This window comes from Trachinotus anak, unplaced genomic scaffold (assembly GCF_046630095.1).
Source record: "Trachinotus anak isolate AG129_WGS33_773 ecotype Australia unplaced genomic scaffold, CSIRO_AGI_Tana_v1 ptg000004l, whole genome shotgun sequence".
NCBI classification, from domain to species: Eukaryota; Metazoa; Chordata; class Actinopteri; order Carangiformes; family Carangidae; genus Trachinotus; species Trachinotus anak.
The window spans coordinates 22731147-22753157 of NW_027273855.1; the positions used below are offsets into that span (position 1 = coordinate 22731147).

A 22011-nucleotide genomic window follows, 5' to 3' on the forward strand; every position below is an offset into this window, starting at 1 on the left:
CAACCCGGAGGGAGTCTGGTCGAGGAAAACACTGCCCACAGCAGACTACTTGGCATTAAAGACGGCTGGCGGTAGGAGCTGCGGTACCCCGTTTCCAGAATCTACTGTTCAGTTTTCTCGCCAACATCAAGTACGTATTTAATCCTCTTTAACTGTTAGCATGGTGAACTAATAACTGATATGAACACTAATGTTTTAACAGTATTTTATTTGTTTAATTGAAGAGCTAAGTGATGGTTAGCCTTAAAACAGAGCATTGAATAATAAAAGACAAGCAGTGTGCTAGCTGTGCGCTAGCTAAGGCTCAATTCAATTTTCTACAAAAAAAAAAAAAAAAAAAAAAAAAAAAAAAAAAAAGGCGTTTCTGCGTTATGCTGCATTAAGTCTGTGTCTCTGTGGTTTTGGTGTTTTAATGTTAACAGCAGATTATTGCGGCCAGTAGCGCAGAGCTGTGCAAAGCTAACCATATAACGTTAGGTAATGTTAGCAAGCTAACGTTAACGTAACCTCCGGACTTGAGCCAAAAATGTGAAATGCTCTGAAATGAAGCAGAGACCCTATCGTGCGAGTGAATTTCAGCTGGAAAATGCTAGGGTTTGAAAAGCTAACATTTAAAAACATTATCGGGTGATAAGAAATCAAAATCTCACCGCTCGGCAGACTGGGTTTGTTAGCTAACATTATCACGAAGTTGGCTATTTAACGGGACAGTACGCCAACAAGCTAAGGTTATAATTTGTCTGAGCTTTGAGGAAAGCCTGTCTATTCGGATATATGCATAGAAATAATTTTTTTTACAGCTGTCTCGCAGTAAAATCCGACTGACTTCTGCAGCAAGCCAAGTTAAACGGGCGTTGAATAAATATATTATCTAAGATGCTAGCTACGCTGCGGCAAGTGATAACAGGGATCTCCCTCTGATTATCTTTCTACAACTTAATATTACCTGTGTTAATTGAGGACTGTCAGCATTTCAAGGTGGACTAAGAAATGCACCGTGTTTAACTGCCTATAAACACAGAAACAACTGGTTTCTCTGTCAGGAGATTAAGTCATTTGGCAGTGGGGATGAAAAATCTTTCCAGTTGAATCTGGCGTTAATGAAAACCTTGTTTGAGTCAACTTAGTTTGACAGAAGCTCCTCCAGTTTCCCATTTGGCTGTGTCACTCATATCCTTGTTAGACCTGGTCAACTTCTTCAGTTGGAACAAGTTCACTTGAGTGCTGAGTTAGCACTTCTGCTCAGTTGCATCACTTAACACAAGTGGACCTGGCCCTCTTGAAGATTCAAGCACCATCCCTCTTGATAAACATAATGCATCCTAGTGTTTGCATGACTGGCTACTGCGGAGTCACTTGTTGATTGTGGATAGGTGAGTCTGACGTCTGCAAAGGTGTGGTGGAACCAAGACTGTGGCACGCCAAGTCCTAATCAGAGGGGTGTGGGTTTGCACAGCTTTTAGGTTTCCTTTCTGGACAACCAGGATCAGAAAGAGAAACCTAACAGAGGGAAACAGCTGGCCCATAAAAATGGGTCCAGATCACTGAATGTCTGGTTCAAGCATTTTTAAGGCTAGAGGGGACATAATTAAAGCAGACTCGGATATGGCAGCAGTCAGTAAGTGAGTCTGACGTAGCACTACATTATTGATTGTTCAGCTTGGTGATGGCGTCATTTCCAAGGCAAACCAAGATTGTTGTAGAGACTTGCAGAGAGAGTTGGAACATTTGCCAAAAACAAACAACTCCCTTCTTTATTATTAGTGTGACTGTCAGGCCAGTCAGCTTCCTCATTAGCAACATTAATGTTTTATTTACAGGAATGAAAAACTGAAACCACATGGCCAGGTAAAACTGTGCAAAATTGTCAGATTATTTCAGGTATAATGCTGACATAATTAGCCAAGCATATGTGCCATCAGTTTGGCTGCAGGAAAATTCAAAATCTTTGAGGTGGTTTTTGATCTATTATAAGTATATATGTGTCTAATACTGTCATCATTCGACTATTCAAAGGACTCAGACTGTGAATGCCCGACAAATATTCTGTGCTGCCCTCATAACATTATCACCCACCACTCCTGCAGAGAGCTGAGAAAAAGGAAATACCCTTCAAAGATGTGTTTCTCTGCAGCCCTACTAACTTTTTCCCCCAAACTAAATTCAGCTCTTCTGCCAAGCACAATATTAACTGCAGATTTTTTTCGAGAATGCTCTGCCAGACAGACAATAATTTATTGAAATCTGTTTTTCATTCATATTTTATAGCCAGGGGAAATGGATTTCATTTGATTTGCGTTCACTTTCTCAGATCTTGACAAAGTGGAAGTTTGGTATCTGTGCGTTTATGTGTCATACAACATAGCTACAGTTACTTTAAAATGTGAGTTATATTTCTATATTTGATAACCCGCCATGACGCCATTTTTGATCACTAGTTTTCAATGCCCAGCTGAGTTGTTTCTCTTCACTTTCGCCCCACAGTTTTGGATCAACTTGGTGAAGAAACAAGAGGAAAACCTGACTCTTTGCCTAAAAGGTGGAGGACTGATATGAACCTCGTTCTTCCAGCCCTCCTGCCAGCAGTGAGCCTTGTTGGCATCTCTCAGAAGAAAAACTCAAACTGAAAGTTAACACACTTGAAGTCTTTATTTGACCACCAGCTTAAGCATATTTGAAGGGCGAGTTTACAGTCTTGAGGGAGTATAAATCCAAGCTTTTCCCGGGTACGACTGGGTGACAACATGGCAAAGAAAAACAGCCAAAAGGGTACGTAATTGTTTTATAAACTTATTTTTTAAAGAAGAATTGAGCTAAATAATCAGCATTTAATGTTTGGTATTCTTTAATTACACAAAGGTACACTCAGAATTTGGGATTTTAATAGCTACAGAATTGTTGCAGAAGGTTTACATTACAATTAATATAGCAAGTAAATGTGTATATAATTGTTCTCACGTGCAATCTAAGGGAGAATTCCCAAAGTTATGACATTATGACATCAACCTACTTTTATGCATAGGAGAAACAGCTGTTACAAGAGTCCTGCAGTTTTTTTTCTGCTTGTCCATAAATGGCCATAGATTAACTTTGGACTTTATCCTGACTGTTCATACTCAGCTGTTTCTTGAATGGCCCAGTTTTTTTTCTGCCTCTGATAGAAGGAACCCTGAGGTTGTTCCTCTTGGAGGAATCTCTTTTTGGAGGCCTTCAGTGGTTATTAGTCATTTAAATCAGACACAGATCCCAGACTGTACAAACACAGATGTGATGAGTTTTTGTCTCTTTGGATTTTCACAAGTGTGTACTGCCTGTGCTCGTAGCTGAAGTTGCTGTGCATAAATGCCTAACTAACACGTCCTTCCTCCTCCTCACTGCAGTGCGCAGCGATGCCTGCGTCTTCATTTTCTCATTGTGGGTTATTTTAGACAAATTGTTTCTCCAGGAAACAAATGAAATCTGTTTTCAAGCTTTTAAAAGAGTTGATAGTTTCATCTGATTTGTTGAGATAGACAAACATGGCTGCTTATGTGTCTTTGTACTTGAGATGAAGACAAATGGCTTCACAAGAACACACCTGCCAGTATAACATGACTGGGAGTCACAAACAAAGCCAACTACTCTTTCCAGGAAAAGTCTGAAGATGTTTGGGGGTTGTTTTGTTTTGCAAATGATTTTCTGTAGTGGTTTGCAAATACAAGTCAAGGCCTGAACAGAAAATCAAGGTTAGAGTTCGTTACATTTTTTCCAGATACGTCTGGGGTGGTGTTTGACACTCGCTCGAAAATGGTCATGTCCCAGGGAGGAACAGCTGAGAGGATGAAGGAGAAGGTAAGAAGCACCCACACACTGCACATGACTGGCATAAAGAGCCTTTAGGTTTTTTTTTGTTTTGTTTTTAGTGAAGGGTTAAATCTGAAACAAAAACTCTACGTTTGAGGAATATGATGGGCTTCTCCCAAAGTTAGACATTTCCACTCTGTGTTGGTGGACTCTTTGACACTCAGTAACATTAGTGGTTGGGCTCCATCAACAGTTTCCCAGCAAGCTGGTCTCTAGCAACAGTAAACATGAGAGGGCAATCTGTCAGAGTATGAGTAACAGCTGTAGTGTTGCCGAAGGAAGAATGCAAGGTTTAGAGTTAGTGTTGACTTGTGGATTATTCCTGTATTAATAGGAGTTATTTTATCAGTGTCTGTAAATGTTATTGACATGTTCAATAGCTCAGCACCATAGATAACTTGACTTCCCTTGAAGAATGACTTTTCTTACGTAGTCTCATAACAGGAAGCCTCGTCCTCTTTAAAGCTGTTAATCTATAACAACTGGAACAACGTAAAGAAATTGGGACACTGCACAGTTTTACTGTGGTGTCATAATGTTTTCATGGCAGGTTGTTTGTAATGTTCTTGTGAGTTTTCCTTTCTTTATATTGAAAGTAAGAGGCACAGAAGTAGTGCCAAAGCTGCTAACACATTTCTTGCTAATCAGAAATAATGATATGACTTATGGATAGTTGTTCATATAGATATAATAACATATGACAACTCTGCTGTTGAGTTGCATTTATGGGTTTGTGCTTCATTGCAAAGCAGTAAGAGACTCTTATAATATTTGTATTTTCACTTTTGTAGTATATGAATAAGACCAATAGTCCAGTGCTGCGTCCTTAAGCCAAATGTTATTTCAATGTGGCAACACCTTCAGTGTGAATTTACAGTAAATGTTTCATATTTAAAGTTTACATTAAAACATTTTGTGCTTCATTTGTTTAATTTCCTCTTTACAGATCAGTGCTGTCAGGGCAGTTGTCCCCAACAAAAGCAACAATGAAATTGTACTGGTGTTGCAGCACTTCGAGAACTCTGTTGACAAGGCCGTTCAAGCTTTCTTAGAAGGTATGATGACGTCAGTGTTTGACCTCAACACTGGTAAATAATTGGCCCTGTAAGCTCCTTTATAAGTAGTTGCACCACTTCCCATAAAACAGGTTGCGTTGCATATTTTAGAGCAGGTATACCTTGAGGAAGGTCATAATTCACAATAACACCACATAAAGAAAATACTCTAAGGGTGCCACTGGAATTCCACATATATTTCCACCACATTTCCAACTTGTCAGTTTAATCAGGCCTGTTGTCCTTGCATGCTACCCAAAATACTTGTGCTTCACCCTGGGAACAAATATTTTGCAATGGATTCCATGCTTTGCATTCAGAGGTTGAGCGTCACGCGCATGCCTTTAGTTTGGCAGGTTTAATTATAGAACAAGAAGGCTGTCCGCATACGTCAGGCTGCTTTGTTCCTCATTTAGTAGTATAAACAACACTTCAGGGCATTCTGATATTGAGATGGGTATTACAGGCTTTAAAGTCTGTCAAATGTCACTGTGCACCTTTTGTCGTCATTGTTTGCTTTATGCCGTAGGCAGTGCAGCTGAAATCCTGAAGGAGTGGAATGTCACCGGCAAAAAGAAGGTGTGAACCAGAAAGCCTGCGTCTTGAATGTTTCTTTGTTGACTCAGCATCATTTTACCTGGAGTTATGAAATATTTTAAATAGTTTCTGTACTTTTTGATGTTTAAAGTGCCCCTTCCTTCATTGTAGTTTTAACAAGGCAGTTTTGAATAGTGAACAAATACCAACCCAACTCTGCACTGATTCAGAAAGAGATAATGAACAAAGGAGCCTGACACTGATATTTCCATGTCCAGCCCAAGAAGAAAAAGAAGCCCAAGCCTCAGCCAGAGGCCTCAGCAGAGCCTGCTCCACCTGAGGCCACATCGCCAGAGGAGGGCAAGGATGAGATGAACGGCTTTCATGCCAACGGGTCTGTAATGGATGGAGAGTCACTTGATTCTCTGAGTGAACAGTTGGACTCTGCCTCCCTGGATGCAGCCGAGCTGGACTCTGAACCCGCCACATCCGAAACCACCGGTAATAACAGCTCCTCAGCCAAAATGTGATCAGTGATAAAAGCAAAAGAGGCAAGCGCTGAGGGTTTTTAGGAAGGACTAGTTTTTTTTATGCTGCCACATTAATGTGAGGATTACCCCCTTCACTGGGCATAGTTGGTATGGATTTGTACAAGTCTGCTCTGAGCAACATTTAAATGAAAAAGCTTTGCCCAGGACTGGTATGGATATTAGGCTATAAAGTATAAATGCTGCACAGTGCTGATCAGTGTCTCGTCAAAGATCTAGTGAAATTTCAGTTGACTAAAAATGAGCCTCATGTAAGAACCGCAGGTGCAACCAGATTATAGTACTTAAGTTTCAGGTTTGATTGATTATGAGAACTTATTGCATTCACCAACTGTCTGGTACCTACTGTAATTATATTCTATCATCTAATATCTGTCATGTTTCCTTGGGCTGCCTCCAATCATGGACCACTTTGCTTTTAAAAAACTTTTTTTATTTATTTTTTTTAATCATCTATTGTCATGTCAAGCCATTCCGTCTTTATTGTTAGTTTTGCTCTAAATACATGACAAATCACAGCTTAGGTCCCTTAATACAAATACTGACACTGCTACATTTGGCTAAAACAAGGAGTTTATGTCAGGTTTAGAGCTGCACCAATTTCTGAAAAGAAATTATAAAAATTAAGTATTTTGATAGTCTCATAATCGTTTCTTTCATGAGTTGAAGTCATTAGTTACAACCTCAGACAAGTTGGTAGAGTTTGATGAATCTGACTTTGAATGCCTGTAAAAGGCTTCACAGAGAAAAGTAAGAAAAGATCCAGACGATAAATATCAAAATATTCTTCAATGAGGCCCAGTACCTTCTCTGTGTTCTTTTTGTCACTGGGTCTATTGTTCTGTAAATGTCTCAATTTATTTGTATGTTAATTTATTTCCATATTAACTCCCATCAATTTCTCACCCTTTCTCAACTAAATAAGTTATTTCATGGTTTATCATGTTTTAGGACCACATACAAAATGCAGTTTAAATGTGCACCACCACCATCAGTGTATGTTTACAGCATCGCCTGTGTGCTTCCATGAGTCCTTGGGGGATGTAATGTGAAATTTTACGAAAAGCTAATTTTCACACTGTAACAAATGTGATGTTACTATGGGAATTTTAGGGGTTTAAAAAAGAAAGGAGGAATGACAAACTCTTCTGTCTTAGCCCTGTTGTAGGTGCCTTAGGAGGAAGTTAGTGTTAAACATACTTCGTTTATTTATTGTTAAGTAATCTGTCCTCCCACAGGTGCTGAAGCAGAAAGTCAAGGCAGCGCTCCAAGTCCCGCTTCTCAGCAAGGAGGGAGGAACGACCAGGGTCCCAGAGGCAACAAGACCCGACGCAGGCCAGGCTCAAATTCACATCCCCCCACATCCTCATTAGCACCCTCCACTGATGAGCAAGGATCACCAGCAGTCAAGAAGATAGGTCAGACACTTTTGACTATTACCTTCCCCTGAATGTAGTTTGTAGTAAATCCATGATTCAATGTGAGATATTACAAAGACACAGGTAAAACCTAACCAGGGAGAAAATATGTTGTAGCATTTATATCCTCAACATGTCTTTCATGTCTGTTCCTCAGCTTCCAACATCGACCGCTCTGTGAAGGACCTGCAGAGATGCACTGCCTCGCTGACTCGCTACAGGATGGTGGTCAAGGAGGAGATGGACTCCTCAATCAAGAGGATGAAGCAGACGTTTGCTGAGCTCCAGAGCTGGTACGTACATTTCTTCTCATATCTGCCTCTGGTCATGACTACAGCTGAATCTTGAGATGATAAAATATTTGTAGTATGTTGAAAAGTGAGGTGAACCAAAACAGTTCTTAGGCAGAAACTGTCCCACGAGCCTCCCTGAGCAATACATGAACTAAACCCACCTTTCAACCAAAAGAACTAGGGATGAAATTTATTTCCCAAGCAAAAGTTCAAGATGTAGAGCAGGTCCCTGCTCTGTCATCCTTCTAATTTTCCTGATCTTCCTGGTTGCAGTGGAAAAGCAAACAGGAGCATTTTGCTGAAGTGATGTTGGTGGTTATGTATTTATGTAGGTGCTGCTGTAACTGTCAAAGGGCATTTTCTTACCTTTGTTCTTATTGATGACAATGGGGCAGAGCTTTGCATAACAACCTGTTGTATATTTTGAATGTCATGTCACTTTTATGGAAGCGTGTTTTAAACAGCTCCCACTATACTGCTGTTAAGAAGACACCTCACTTTGCTTGTTCACAGTGAAGCGAACAGAGGCTGCCGCAGTGTGTGAGCTTTAGTTAGCAAGCCGGTGTTCCAGAATCAGACATGGTGGACATCCTGTTCCGCCATGTGTGCTCTCCCGTTTACACAAACAGTGATCGGGCTCTGTCAACACCTCTGCTGCCGGCTTACATGCTTGTATATTATAGGACGGCGAGCGGCAATAAAGGCACAACATTCCCATCTTGAACAGGTGGTGTAAATGGGCTGGAGTGTCCAGTGTGATGAGCCAGACATTACAGGCTGCCAAGAAACAAAAAAGATGGACAAACTAAACTTATAGACAACACAAATATTACAACCATTAATACAAAACTAAAAAAATAACAATTGTGCGTGATTCGCTTTGATGGTTTGTTTTTAATCATTGAATTAATTATTTTATGTGTACATTTTGTAGAATGGTTTTAATGTTAGCTTTTATTTAATCTACTAAACATGAAGTGAGTTCATGTGAGCCAGACATCAACTTATCCATATGAATGTTGCATTATAAAGTTGTGTAAGGTGAATGCTTTCTTTATTCACTAAGATATTCTAAATGAAGAGAAGTCAGTTACACAGTGACCCAGCCGGGCGAACCTGAGTGAGGGTACGTGATGTTGAAAGACTTGAAACACCTAGAGATTCAGGAACCTCATTGAGGATGTTTGCCAGCTGCTGTATGTTACTAAAACCTGTCCACTTAACCTCTTTAGTTAGATGAGCTTCCAAACTTGTAGATACCACAAGCAGAGAAATAGAAAAAAATCCAGGTTCAGCTCCTGTTGGCCTTAACTTTAAGTCATTAGGTTGAGATTCTTTATTAATGGTTCTTTAAGAGAATTGGGTAATTGCTGAGGATGCTAGTAATAGATAAGTAGCTCACTAAATAAAGGGTGGAGATTATTTAGTGGGGCTAATCCTTATTAGAAAAGGAGTATCAGACATTACTCCCAAACCTTAACTCATTTGGTCTGACTCTGAAAACCAAGAAGTCCGTCGTCTGGTTTTATGTATTCCATAAATATACATTCTTCAATTAGCAATATAATTTCTGAAGTGTCATCAGTATGTGCTGTATTTCTTGTAGAGAGCTCCCTCGTCTCTCTCTCTTTCTCTCTCTGAAAAGCTGAAACATGATGCTGTGACTTCCTGTCGATGGTCTAAACTGAGTGGAATATCCATTTAGCTCCTCTCTCAGCTCTCTGCCTCGGCTGCACTTGTAGAAGTTGAGCACTTTGTCACTTTAACAAATATAAAACACAGATTGGATAATACTATCACAACTGGCTTTTGGTGTCTGAATTTCTCTCAATCAGCCAAACTTAGTGTTTAATGAAAGATACAAAGCTCATCATAGGTGTAGTCTAATTCATGCTAATGGGAGTCAGCCACCTGTCAAAAACACTGCAAAGTTAACCACATAACTTGTGAGCATCTACTTTTCAAAGGCTTTATAATACTGCAGGGCAAAGAGAGATCATGACTGTAAAGAGCTCAGAATGCTTGAACCAGGCTGAACAATGTGCCATTCAACCAGGCAGGCAGAGACTGCATCACCCCAAAGACTGCATCACGCCACCTCCCTGACATCACTAAGAATTCTGTGTCTTTTCATGTTATGTTGTCTTAACACAGTAAATTACTACAAAATAGGGGAAAGAATTTTTAGCCAGTCTGACCTGGAAGGTATTCATAGTGTTGCATTTGTTTAAAGAGAAAAAAAAAAAACCCTGAGGCAGACACAGAAAAACTGCATGCTTTCTCACCCCTGCACACCTGGTCGATCGCTGCGTAAAGTGGCCGCGATTGTCAGTTTTTCTTTTCGTAAAATTATTTTAAAAAATGTAAAAACTAAAACAACAACAAAAGTATTTTAAATAACTCCACAGCTCTGCTTTTAATAACACTGTCAGATGACACAAGAGGCACTTTGTTTGAAGTATGCCTTAAATGTTCCCAGTGGAGTTTTCTTGGAAACAAAGACGTGTTGTGTGTGTCCTTGAGACCTGACAAAAATGATGAATGAAACTTGTTCCTCAAGAAATCCTGCTTCATTTACATCCATGTTTGCTTGCAAGCAGTCGTCTTCTCCTCCGCTGCCTCCACCGCCGTGTGTGTGTGTGTAGCGTGTAGCATCGCCTGTGTGCTTGGATGAGTCCTTGGGGGTGCGCACAATTCAAACAAAAAAAATCACGGACCCCCATTGCTCCAGAGCACTACTCCACAGGGTACCTTTAACTGGACTTGGATCTGAAACTAGCACAAAGTAATGGAACAGTTTTTCTTTGCATAATTAACTTTTTTTTGCATACTGTACTGGTTTCCTTAGCTTTTTGTGTGTTCGTTGTCTCACCAGCTCATCATAGAATTTAAACAGTGTTATGATGCACTTCAGTAGCATCATATGATAATGGTATGAGGGGGAACAGCATTGCAACTACTGCTTCTTCTCATGTGTCATTGCCTAAATATTGTACTAACTGTATTGAACTTGCTGTTTTGCATCATCATTCACGGATGCTGCTGCATTTCTGATCCCAAAGTGATGATGCAACTGCCTCTTTGTTTAATGTTATTGGAACTGCAACTGCAATCTCAGCACAAAGTCAGCGTGTGCAATATTTATTCTTATCTTGAAGAAAAATGACCCTCTTCTGTTTTTTTGTTGTTTTTTTCTAGTTTAATGGACAGAGAAGTGACTCTACTTGCAGAGATGGATAAAGTGAAAGCAGAGGCCAGTAAGTACTGTATTTCCCAGTTTGTAGATTGAACCAAAACCCTGCCTGTCACATACCACCCAGGAGCTACTAGTATTCTTCATATAATATGATCACCTGACTCCAGGGCCTGGAGAATATGACCTAAATCACTTCCAGAGAAGCAGAAAAGGGGATTGTTGTGGCACAGCAAGTCCCAGTTTCTTCAAACCTGCCCTTAGGGTCCTGATATACCTAGGGTATACCACTGTGTGAGTGTGTGTGTAACATGACAGAGCAAGACGGCATATTTGTACAAGTAGGGCATTCTCTGTTATTCTGTCCTCTCAGTGTAGAGTGTTGTGTGTTCCAGGCCTGGAAAAAGTGAATAGTGTCAGGTGTCAAGGGAGACTCAATGTTGTCTTTGTGCAAGGTGTGTGGGGAATTGAGAGGGAAGTGAAGAAACTCTAGTACTTCTTGGACATTACAAAAGCCAGATTTCCTCAAAATTCACCTTCCACTAATCTCCTTCCTGCACTACATTTATGCTGACAGGTTTCCTTCAACCTTCTTGCTCTTCTGAAGGAAAAGATGTTACTGATAAACAGCCATGAATCCACATGTTTTTAATTTATTACCTTTGTATAACTAAACAAAAAAAGATGTTCTCTGAATTGCTTGGTACAGACCAGGATATAATGATCCCTATTCATCCTTACTGTGGTACTGTAGGTAACAAATATCAGTATTGTAGCTGGTACTGCTTAGGGCTACAACTATTGATTATTTTAATTATTGATTAATCTGCCAGTCATTTTCTCAATTAATCACCTAATCATTTGGATAATAAAATGCCCATCACAATTTCCCACAGTCAGTGGAGAGTGGTGACTTTTACACAGACAAGCAGAGCCTTTCTGCACTCCTTCCTGGTTGAAGTTTTAGGATTATTCCTTTGAACTCACAGTAAACATGTCAAATGTGCAGTATAGAGTAAAAAATATCTAACAATTACTTCTATGGTAATCTTCAAAATATTTACTATTAACTGACAATGACAGAGTCCAGGGACAAAGCAGAATCCTGTATTTTCCCGGCTCAATATCTCAAACTTCTCAAACTTACTGCATTTTCAGAGCAAATTACACTGATTCATAAATTGTGTAATTTCCTTGTTTACTTGCTACAGCTACCTCTTCTCTCTCCTCACATCTGATCCCATATTTTCATATTGCTGTTTGTTTTTTTGTTTAGTTTTTGGGGGTTTTTATTCAAGGAAACTGTCAGAAACATACAGATAATCCATTTACTATTACATAACACAGCCATAAGAAGCTAATCCTCTCTAATAAGAAGCTGGAGCTAGAGATTGTTGTGCATTATTGTCAGAGAAACAAACAACAAAAGCAACTAATTAATAGTCAAAATAGTTATCAGTGAATTTTTTGACAAACGATTATTCATATGATGTGTAATCAAGATGATAATCTACAGGATAAATATGGTTTAAAAAAAAAAAACAAAAAAACAAATGTCTATCACAGTTTCCTAAAGCCCAACTTGACGTCTTTTTGTTTAGTCGGACCAGCCAGAGACAAAAATACTCCGTTTATAATGATACACAAGAGAAAAAACGGAAACTGTTTGTACTTTTGCTCAAAGTGATTAAAGCAATTAAAGGATCATCGATAAGCAAATCATTTTCAGTTGATCAACTACTCATTTCAGGTGCTGTAGTCTTGATTTTGACATTGAACTGATCCACTGTAGAAACCGCTTAACACCATTTCTAGAAATTAAAATGTAAAACTCACGAAAAACTGTGGCTGTTGATGACATTTCTTATATCTGCAGCACAGCCACAAGATCAGAAAAAATGCAGCTAATACATGAAGGGTACTTTTTTTTTTTTTTTTTTTTTTATGACAGTCCCTCTGGATCAAAAGGCAAAAGCTTCTGTGTAGATTCACTGTTGTGCACAGTTTCTCAGCATCATGCAGGGAGACATTCTTTGTACATGATGCAGAGATGCCACAATTCTCCAGTTTTTTCTTAGTCACAAGTTGTGTTGAGGAGACGAGCAACACCCACCCACACCAACTAATGATGTAGAAACTGTATGTAGGTTCAATTGAAGTAACACATTTGACTTTTAAATTTAATTATATAAAAAAACATGTTCAGTCTGTGATGACACTTACATCAGTTCCTTCTCATCAGCACTCACATTTTATCTTGATTTGAAAATGGCTTTATCTTTGACCCTTGTTTACCTCCAGATGCTGAGTCATCTGGACTTCGTACTTCTCATTTCAAATGACCACAACTGAATTCCCAGAGGAAACTGAAACTTATCGGGACTGCAGGGAATATCATGATGTAATTTAAAAATAAAATGTAAAATTAAATTAATTAATATTATCTATTTTTGTAATAAAATGAAGTCACCTTCAAAGTGTAAATACCACATATTATCTACTTCCAGCTTCTCAGGTCTGAGGATTTATTGTCTTCAACTACATATCTTTAGGTTTTTGACTGTTGGACCAAACAATCAGAGCTGAAACAATTTGTTATATTATGTAGTCTCCAACTATTTTGATAACTGATTAATTGTTTCATTTATCAAGCAGTAATTGTGAAAATGCTACAGCCACTCAGGTTCCAGCTTCTTAAATTGTAGGATTTGCTGCTTCTTTCTTATAAATCACAGTAAACTGAAAATCACAATTAATCAAGTCAATAACTGGAAGACGAATTGGTAATGGAAATAATTGTTAGTTTCAGCCCTCATTTGTAGTAATTAAGAGACATAACAGATATTAAAGATTAAAGAAGTTATAATAACATAATCCACCTGAATTCTTGTTGCACTGTGAAACTGTGACAACATGCACAAGAAGATTGAAGATTATTTTTGTTGGTTTCATACACTGTACATTAAAACCAGCCTCATATCCGTTAAAGATCAGATTTTGTGTCTGTGTTTCAGTGGTGATTTTAGACGCCCGGCAGAAGAGAGCAGAGCAGCTCAGACGGCTGACAGACCAGTCAGCATCCATGTCTGAGGAGCAGTTGACTGAACTGCGAGCAGACATCAAGGTATCTTAAAAAAATACTGCTGCTCCTGTTTGGCCTCGTCTGTGTCTGTCTCGCAGTGTGTGACTCAGTACTTTGTCAGTGGACGAGATGTGAAATGGCTGTTAAATACTCAAGTTAAAAAGCCTTATTCACAGTAAGTTGTTGTCTTTTCCAAGGTGAACCAGAAGCAGAAATAATAACTGAAAGAAAACGGCAGATTAAAATAACGTTTACATGCTGCATCTTGGAGAATGTTGCTCATTGTTATAATTGATTATGTCTTTTTTTTCACAGCACTTTGTGAGTGAACGTAAATACGATGAGGACCTTGGGAAAGCAGTAAGATTTACATTTGATCTCGAACCGCTGAAGACAAGCATCTCTACGTTTGGATCAGGTACAGAATCTCCTTTATCCTCTTCCTCATCGGTGTTAAAGTTAAAGTCTCCTATTCCTCATTTAGTACTTGGCAGACGGTTTTTTTTTTTTTTTTTTCAAAGCGACTTACAAGTATTCCTAAATTATACATAACACCCTCCCCACCACCCCCACCCATCACAATATACAAGATCAAGCTGATCACTTTTAGCAGTTTATAATAGCATTCCTCAGACATGCACAATTAGAGCAGTTAGTACAGTGCAGTCAGCAGGCAGGAAGTCCACTGACAGAGACTAATAAGCAAATTATTATAATATGTCAGAACAAGATCAAAATGTGAGCTGCATCTTTGTAACTTGAAGAGAAAAAAGCTTTTTGAGGGGAAAAAAAGTGATTTTGTCCAATAAGACTCAAATTTTCATCGGAAATAAAATGATGACGATCTGACTGTAGATAAGATCACACAACCATACGCCAAAGCCACCAGAATGCAGCAGTGTTTGAGCTCCACTCATCGTCCTCAGGCTGGGTGTGTGAAATGAAAATGATCAAACATTTACTGATAAAGAACAAAACACTGCGACCCAAAACATTATGACCAGGATGGGCGCTCTGACCTGTTGTTATGACATAAGAATATCAATATTATTCACTTCATCTGAGAGAGGTCAGAATGGTTTGGCTAATGTGTGAATGTTAAAGTGATACGCTGTCATTCTGTGGTTTTAGAGAAAGCCAGGTAATCAGTATTGCTACCAGTTTGTACAAACATATTCACAATTCATATAAATTTGCTGAACTAAAGCAGGGAAACAGGATTACATGTACCCTGGTCCACATTGCCAAGTAAAACCTAGAACCCCTTCAAATCCCTAATATGGACGGGTTTCCTGTTTGCAATGAATGACACATGTGCAGCAGGGGGATAGAAAACTCGTTGCCATAATGTCATGATAGCTTACATATGGACATTCTCAGGACTGAGAAATGAAGCAACTGGCTGGAAACCGGTGAAATAAATACTGCAAGGTGAATTTCCAGAGCTGCATGCCACACTTTGACCGACGCTGTCAGCCATAGACGGCTAAGATGACACATGAATTAGAGTGAGAAACTGCAGCGTGCAGCAGTAGTAGCCCTGACCAAAACTACACTAAATGGAACCAGGTGCAGGTTGTGAGAAATGACCTGAGAGTGGGTCTCAGACCATCAACAGGCAGCACAGGGAACCTGCTACCCCTCACACAACTAACATGAACAAGTTAAGGTCTGAAATGTAATGTACGAATGTCTGGAATATTTAACTTTTGGCTGTCCTTTTAATTGGTTAATCCATCCACCACTTTCATGCCTCTTATCTGGGTCAGGGCATGGAAACATTACAAGTCACTGGGTCCCCTGAGCATAGAAAAGTAAAAGGCCCCCACCACTCCTGGATAGTACCCCCAGACTTTGTGGTTATTTCTTTGTAGATGTTTCTTCTCTCTTCTTTTTGTCTCTCTGTGGTCATTTTGAGTTTCTCTGTAGTTGTTTTGTGTCTCTGTGGAATAGTCTTTCCTGTTCAGTAACCCATACATGTCTCCAGGTCACATCAGTTGATAATGTTATTAAGAATTATTGTTATACACATCTGGAAAAGTAATGTGATTATAAAAGTCAATAAATTCACAAGCTTTCAGTCATTCTGATTTGTTTTCTGTCTGGTTTGTTGTGGCATCACTCTAAAACACAGATTTACTCAGTGCAGTTGCTTCTTCAGACCAGTCTCAGGTTGTGTAGTAAGTGCTTTACCTTGTTTCTCTTACAGTTTACCATCCACGTACAGGCTACTCAAATCGGTCCCGTTGTAGCTCCACGTCCTCTTCTGTCGCCGGCCCAAGTCTGCTGGAAACTCCTCCTCCCACCCAGACCCAAAGCACCCCCAGTGAAACCCGCCCCCCACCAACCAAACAGGTCAGCTGGAGAAGTTGTTTGTATTTGTCAAACATTCAGATGGTGAAGCAGCTTCACCCTTCACAGGTTTAAATCGCTTTTAAATGCTGACTGAGTTTGAATTCTCCCCTCAGATTTTCCAAGGCAACAGGCGCACTTTCCAGGGACAAGGTTTTCACTCGGGTGGTCAGCGGTATAACGGCGGCTCCTATCATGACAGGAATGCCGGTCGCACTAACCACCGCTACCAGAGCGATGGTGGTCATACTTCACAGCACTCCAACAACTCGAGGGGTCCCTCCCACTCCTCCTCGTCCTCCCACAACCAAGACCGACCCTCTCACAACGGGCTGCCCCAGAGGCCTCCGCGAACGCACTGCCCTTGACGCTGGAAACCCTCATCGTAACCAAACCCATCTACTAACCCTTGCACTCCCCTCCCTGTACCCATTCCATACCCCGCACACTTCCCCCGCCCTATTAACTCCTTTCAATGAAGAATAGAATACAAGTTTACATATTCAGTCATCAGTTGAGCTGTAGTGCCACCTCTCTACATCATACATCCATTCATCCTTCAAACTTGAAAAGTTCTCACTGTTCTGTAATCACTCTTCCTTTTTGCACCCCCCCCCCCATCCTGGTTAAAGTAACAGCTTCTATCCTTAGCCCCCCCTTTGAGATATCTCATTGCTATGCTATTGTCATTCTCTATTGTTAACTTTTGCAGTTGAGCAGTCTGCCAGAGACTGACACAATTATCTGCAACGATTTGTGCACTATTGAAGTTGAACTCTTAGTACTTTCTATTTTTGCTGTGGCTTATGTCAGCTCTCTGATTTGCACCTCAAATCTTTGTTTCTTGTCTCCCAGAACCATTTCAATGCCTTCACCGTGGAAAGTAGTTCTAGCATGAACAGGGATATTTGTGATCAGGAGAGTAGACATGCAATCAACACTACAGACTATCGTTAATCTTTGCAAGATAAAGGAAAAAAAAAAAGAAACATATCAAACTGTAATCCAGAGCTTTTCATATGGCTGCTAAAAAACAGTAGGGAACTTGTTAACGCTAGGACTTAGATGTGTTTTGAGAAGACCTCAGAAGTTGCTCTTAAAAGGAACAGCTCCCAGCATTTGGGAAATGCATTCATTTGCTGTCTGGCCGAGAGTTAGCAAAGCTCGATAACACTCTGTAAACCTCAGTATGAAGACGAAGTCAGCAGCTGGTTAGCTTAGTTTAGCATATAGACCAGAAACCAGGTGGAAACAGCCCCATTACCTGTCTAAATCTGACGACATCCTCCTGCCAGCTCCTCTAAAGCTCACTGATTAACAGTTTCTATCTTTTCGTACAAAAACCTGTGTAAAAGTGTAAAAACTACAAGTTATTGCCCCGAAAGAGCAAGGCTAGCTGTTTCCCTTTGTTTCTAGTCTGTCTTAATGCTAAGCTAAGCTAATTGTCTCCCTCCCCAGTACAGATAATGGGAACGCTACTTATCTTCTCATCTAACTCTAGGCAAGAAAGCGAAAATGTCATCTCCCAAAATGTGAAACTATTCCCTTAAATATTGCCTAAGGCAGTGATGCATTGCCCTCCCACTGGCCAATGGGGTCGCCACGTGTGCTGTTGTTCTTGGCTTGCTGTCAGTTATTTTATAACAAAGAGAGGGCTCATTACCTTTTGTAGAAAATGTTAAATGACACGTTGAAACTCACAGCAAAGGAAACTGTCCACATGATGTTTTGTAGTTAGTTCTTGACATTTATTCAGGTGGATTTTCTTCCACAGGTACAGTTTGTTCAGTTCTTTTTGTTGTTATATGCACATGAATGGCATATTAATGACGTGCTTGCCTTTAGTCACAGAGAGACTTCACATTTGCCTTTCTAGAAACATGGATGTCTGCATCATGACAGCTTTCGAAACAGATGGTACGCGTAGAGCAGACGTGAATTATAAATATATGTGTGAGAATAAGGTGCAAGATCTACTCTTCCCCTTTTTATATACTCACTTCAGCCCATCTGTGAAAGTAAAATTGATGGAAGGTTGGTATTGACTTCACAGGTCTTTTCAATGGCTGCGAATGAGACGCTGCAAGGCTTTTGTTGGGGGTTAAGTCTCTTCGTGGCGTCCACAGTCTGTGAACAAAAAGATTGTGAATACCTCATTGATGATCTTTTGACTCGGCCTGTTTTCAAGCCGTTTTCTCGCAGTGGGGTGTTTATTAAGGGACAGGAGCCGCTGGTGTTTCCTCATCTCTTACTTTCTTGTAGTTTTGTGCCCAGGCAGAGCTGCAAGGCTGTAGAGTGAAAGCGGTTGTTACATTATTGCTGCATTTTCCTCATGTGTTGTCTTCCCTCGAGAAAGAAATTGAAAAAGAAATTTAGAAAAGAAATGAATTTAAAGTTTTGGTTTTTTTCTGTTTTGTTACTTAATGGATTTTCTGATCAGTTTTTTTTTTATTATTAAGATGAAAAAAAATCTTTACTCCAATAATTAGTGAATATTGTGGAAAAAAGATACTAACTTGTTTGCAGTCTTTGGTAAATATGTGTTGTAAAGACAGAAATATGTGACTTGAAGCATATTAACAAAAAATGTTCCTTTTCTGCTTTTTGTGGACAGTTACATGAAAAGACTGATACCACTCATGGAACATTATGATATATATGAGAAGCCAATTACCTTAACCTAACATAATGAGTGGAAACGGGTAGCCCTGTTTAGCCCAGACGTACGTTTGCCAAAACAACCAGTTAGACCACATCGCCACAAGTCTTTTCTCCTGTAAAACTGAAAAATACATTTTTGATGAAGAGTAAATTTCATCTTCATGTTGCTGGACAACTTTTGGTTTTGGGTGTGAAACGGGCTCATTATTGTTCCTTGTGGCTGTTGGGGAAACAAACTCCATTATGGCTTAGTGCACCACAATAGAAAATTAACTTGGACAAACATTACAAAAATGAAATTTAAACTTTATCGAAAGAGTTATTAAACAGTGTTTTTCAGTTTTACGGGAGAAAAGACAGAGATGAAAAATAACTTGGTTTGGAAAATGTTCGCCTGGTTAACCGCCCCACCTCCGATAAAGAGCCGTGGCCTTCCCTGAGCTTCTCCATGGAAACATCCAGGATTGTCTTTTTCCAAACAGCTGGGAAAGAAGACAGAAATGTAACACGACATTTCACAGTTTAATGGGAGGTAATGGCCGTTTATATTGACCTCATTTGTTGTCTATTATCAAATTGCTTTAATTTTTTTCTGTGTCATGTAATCTACAGAAAACCTCAGGTAAAACAGGATTATTCCACCACTGTAAGGTTGTAACTAACAGTTATTTTATTATCAATACTTCAGTCTTTTTCTTTCATAATTGACTGTTTTATTAATGTATAAAATGTCAGCATTCAGATTTCTTGTTTTGTTTGAACAGCAGTTAAAACCCCAAAGATCATATCGTAGAATAAAGGGAAACAAAGCAAATATTCACATTTCACGAGCAGTTTTTCCTCAAAAATAATGAATGAATGCCAATGAATTTTCTCCTCAGTCAATTAATGGTTTGATCAACTAATCATTTCAGCTTTAGAGTACAGCTTCTACCATGTGCAGTGGAGGTCAATGGGAGGTTAATCCGGCCACGCGGGGGCATTGTATGTGGTATCAGTCTTTTCATCTAACTCTCAGTAAAAGTGTATTTCCTAAATTGGTCAAACTATTCCTTTAAGTGCTTTCAGACACGGTGACTTGGTTATGATGTCACAAATATTTTTATTGACTGAAGTTGTTGGGGAAACTTTTACAACTTTCCTCAACCAGCAACTCAATGGTGGGCTGCAGTTTGAGCTGATCAAACAGATGATAAAACAAACAATCCAGCTTGTATTCCAGCGTCTCTACTGTTAGAGGGGCTGGACTTGTTCAATCCAAACTCAAAGAGAAGTTGTTTTCTCATCTGGGATTTTGTCTGTCTCAATTTAACCACTTTTTGTTGTTTTGCATCTACATTCCAAACTGTAGGAATATTAGTTTATCGCCAAAGAAATAATTTTGTCCTGTAAAAAAAAAAAAAAAAAAAAGGAAAAAAAAAGGTTGCTGCCTTTGTTTTGTGTCCTCAGCCTGTAAAGAATTCCAAAGGGGATAAATCCAACACTTCACCTTTCATCCTTTCCACCCTACTTTATTTTCTGATTCCCTCCTGTATATACATATATGTAGCTATATAATTTTGTGCTCACATAGGGCATTTTGTATGTGATATTCATACTAGGCATAATGGAGGTTAAAGCATCTAGTTCATCCATTCTTCCAGTAGACCTTGTGTCCTTCTTCTCAAGACAACTTTTCTGAGACAACTGTTAACTCAAGTGCCTTTTCTTGTCTCCCACCAATTCATTGACATCCCCTCCACCAGAGTATGGACCAAAGACATCAACCGTCCCCGACACCCCTGCCCCCTCTATCTCCCTGTCACTGAATGGCACACTTTTCATTTCCTACAAATAAACAGTTTGCAATACTGAACGTGTATGTTTATTTTTTTGTGGTTATATGAATATGTAATGGAGGGAAACTCATCCATCAGACTGTCAGCAGACCAGGAGCCGAAGCAGTGGTAACAGGGAGGTTTTGTGTCTCCATGTGTAATCTGACAAAGGGAGTGATCCTGGGCTGGGATGTCAGGTTTTAATACTAAATATGCTATTAAATATATAAAACACTGAAAACAGTGTTCCCAAATAAAATCCAATAACTGAAGGTGTCCCAAATACAGTTATGAGGACAAACTGGATAGGTAAAAATTATACACCACCTGTGTGGGGGAAAAAAAATGGAAACGTCAGATACAAGCAGCCAGCAGAGGGCGTCATAAGACTTTAAAAAAAAAACATTAAAGTGTGAGTTTTGAGAGGGAGGTTTGGTGGAGGACCTCATCAATCAGCCAGCAGAGGCAGTAGTATTCACATATTTTACTTAAAAGTATCAATACAACCATGTAAAAATATTCTGCTACAATTAAAAATCCTGCACTTTTTCCTTTCGCTTTTTCTTATTTTATGCATTTGTGTTACTCACTTTATTTTAATGTCCTTTGTACAGCCCTCTGGACAACTGAAGCTGTGTTTAAATGTGCTCTAGAAATAAGGTTGACTCAAGTTCCAAAGTAAAAGGTATTTAGAGTATCGAAATTAAAAGTCCTCATGCAGAGAAATGGTGCCTGACACCGATTATGTCACATCATTGTTCTGCATCAGCAGCATTTTACTGTTGTAGGTGGAACTGGTTTATCTACTTAATATACAGTACTGTGTTTCTGTCCAGTGGTCCCCAAACTAGGGGTCGGCCCCCTGCCAAAGGTCACAAGATAAAGGGGGCCAGAGATGATTAATGGGAGAGAAAAGACAAAAAAAAAAAAAATTCTGATGCTCACATTTGTTGTCATTTTTCTGTGAATTATTGGTTAAAACTATCTGAGAAATTTAGAGGGGAAGAGTTTTTTTTTTTTTTTTTTAGTGGAACTGATGTGAAACGTTTTCAGGAGGAGTTTACAGGACTTTTTTTTTTTTGTACAAGTTTCCAAGTCAAATAGATTAGGACTCACTTGCTTCTCAAGCAAGTTCTTTTATTTTACAAGCAAGTAACATTTATGTTAACTATTCATCTGAAAAGTAACTCATGAAATGATTCTTTCTGAATT

At 39.3% G+C, this 22011-nt stretch overlaps 1 protein-coding gene across 1 annotated transcript; it reads left to right on the forward strand.

Annotated features, from left to right (window-relative positions):
* The first annotated feature begins 5 nt into the window (after positions 1–5).
* Positions 6–20833, forward strand: spats2 (spermatogenesis associated serine rich 2). Its single transcript, XM_071477154.1, has 13 exons — positions 6–130; positions 2485–2769; positions 3752–3831; positions 4790–4898; positions 5428–5477; positions 5714–5936; positions 7222–7401; positions 7559–7694; positions 10893–10951; positions 13902–14011; positions 14285–14387; positions 16179–16324; positions 16438–20833. Exons 2-13 carry the CDS (start codon positions 2745–2747, stop codon positions 16687–16689), a joined length of 1473 nt encoding a protein of 490 aa, XP_071333255.1. The 5' UTR covers positions 6–130; positions 2485–2744; the 3' UTR covers positions 16690–20833.
* Positions 20834–22011: the final 1178 nt, after the last annotated feature.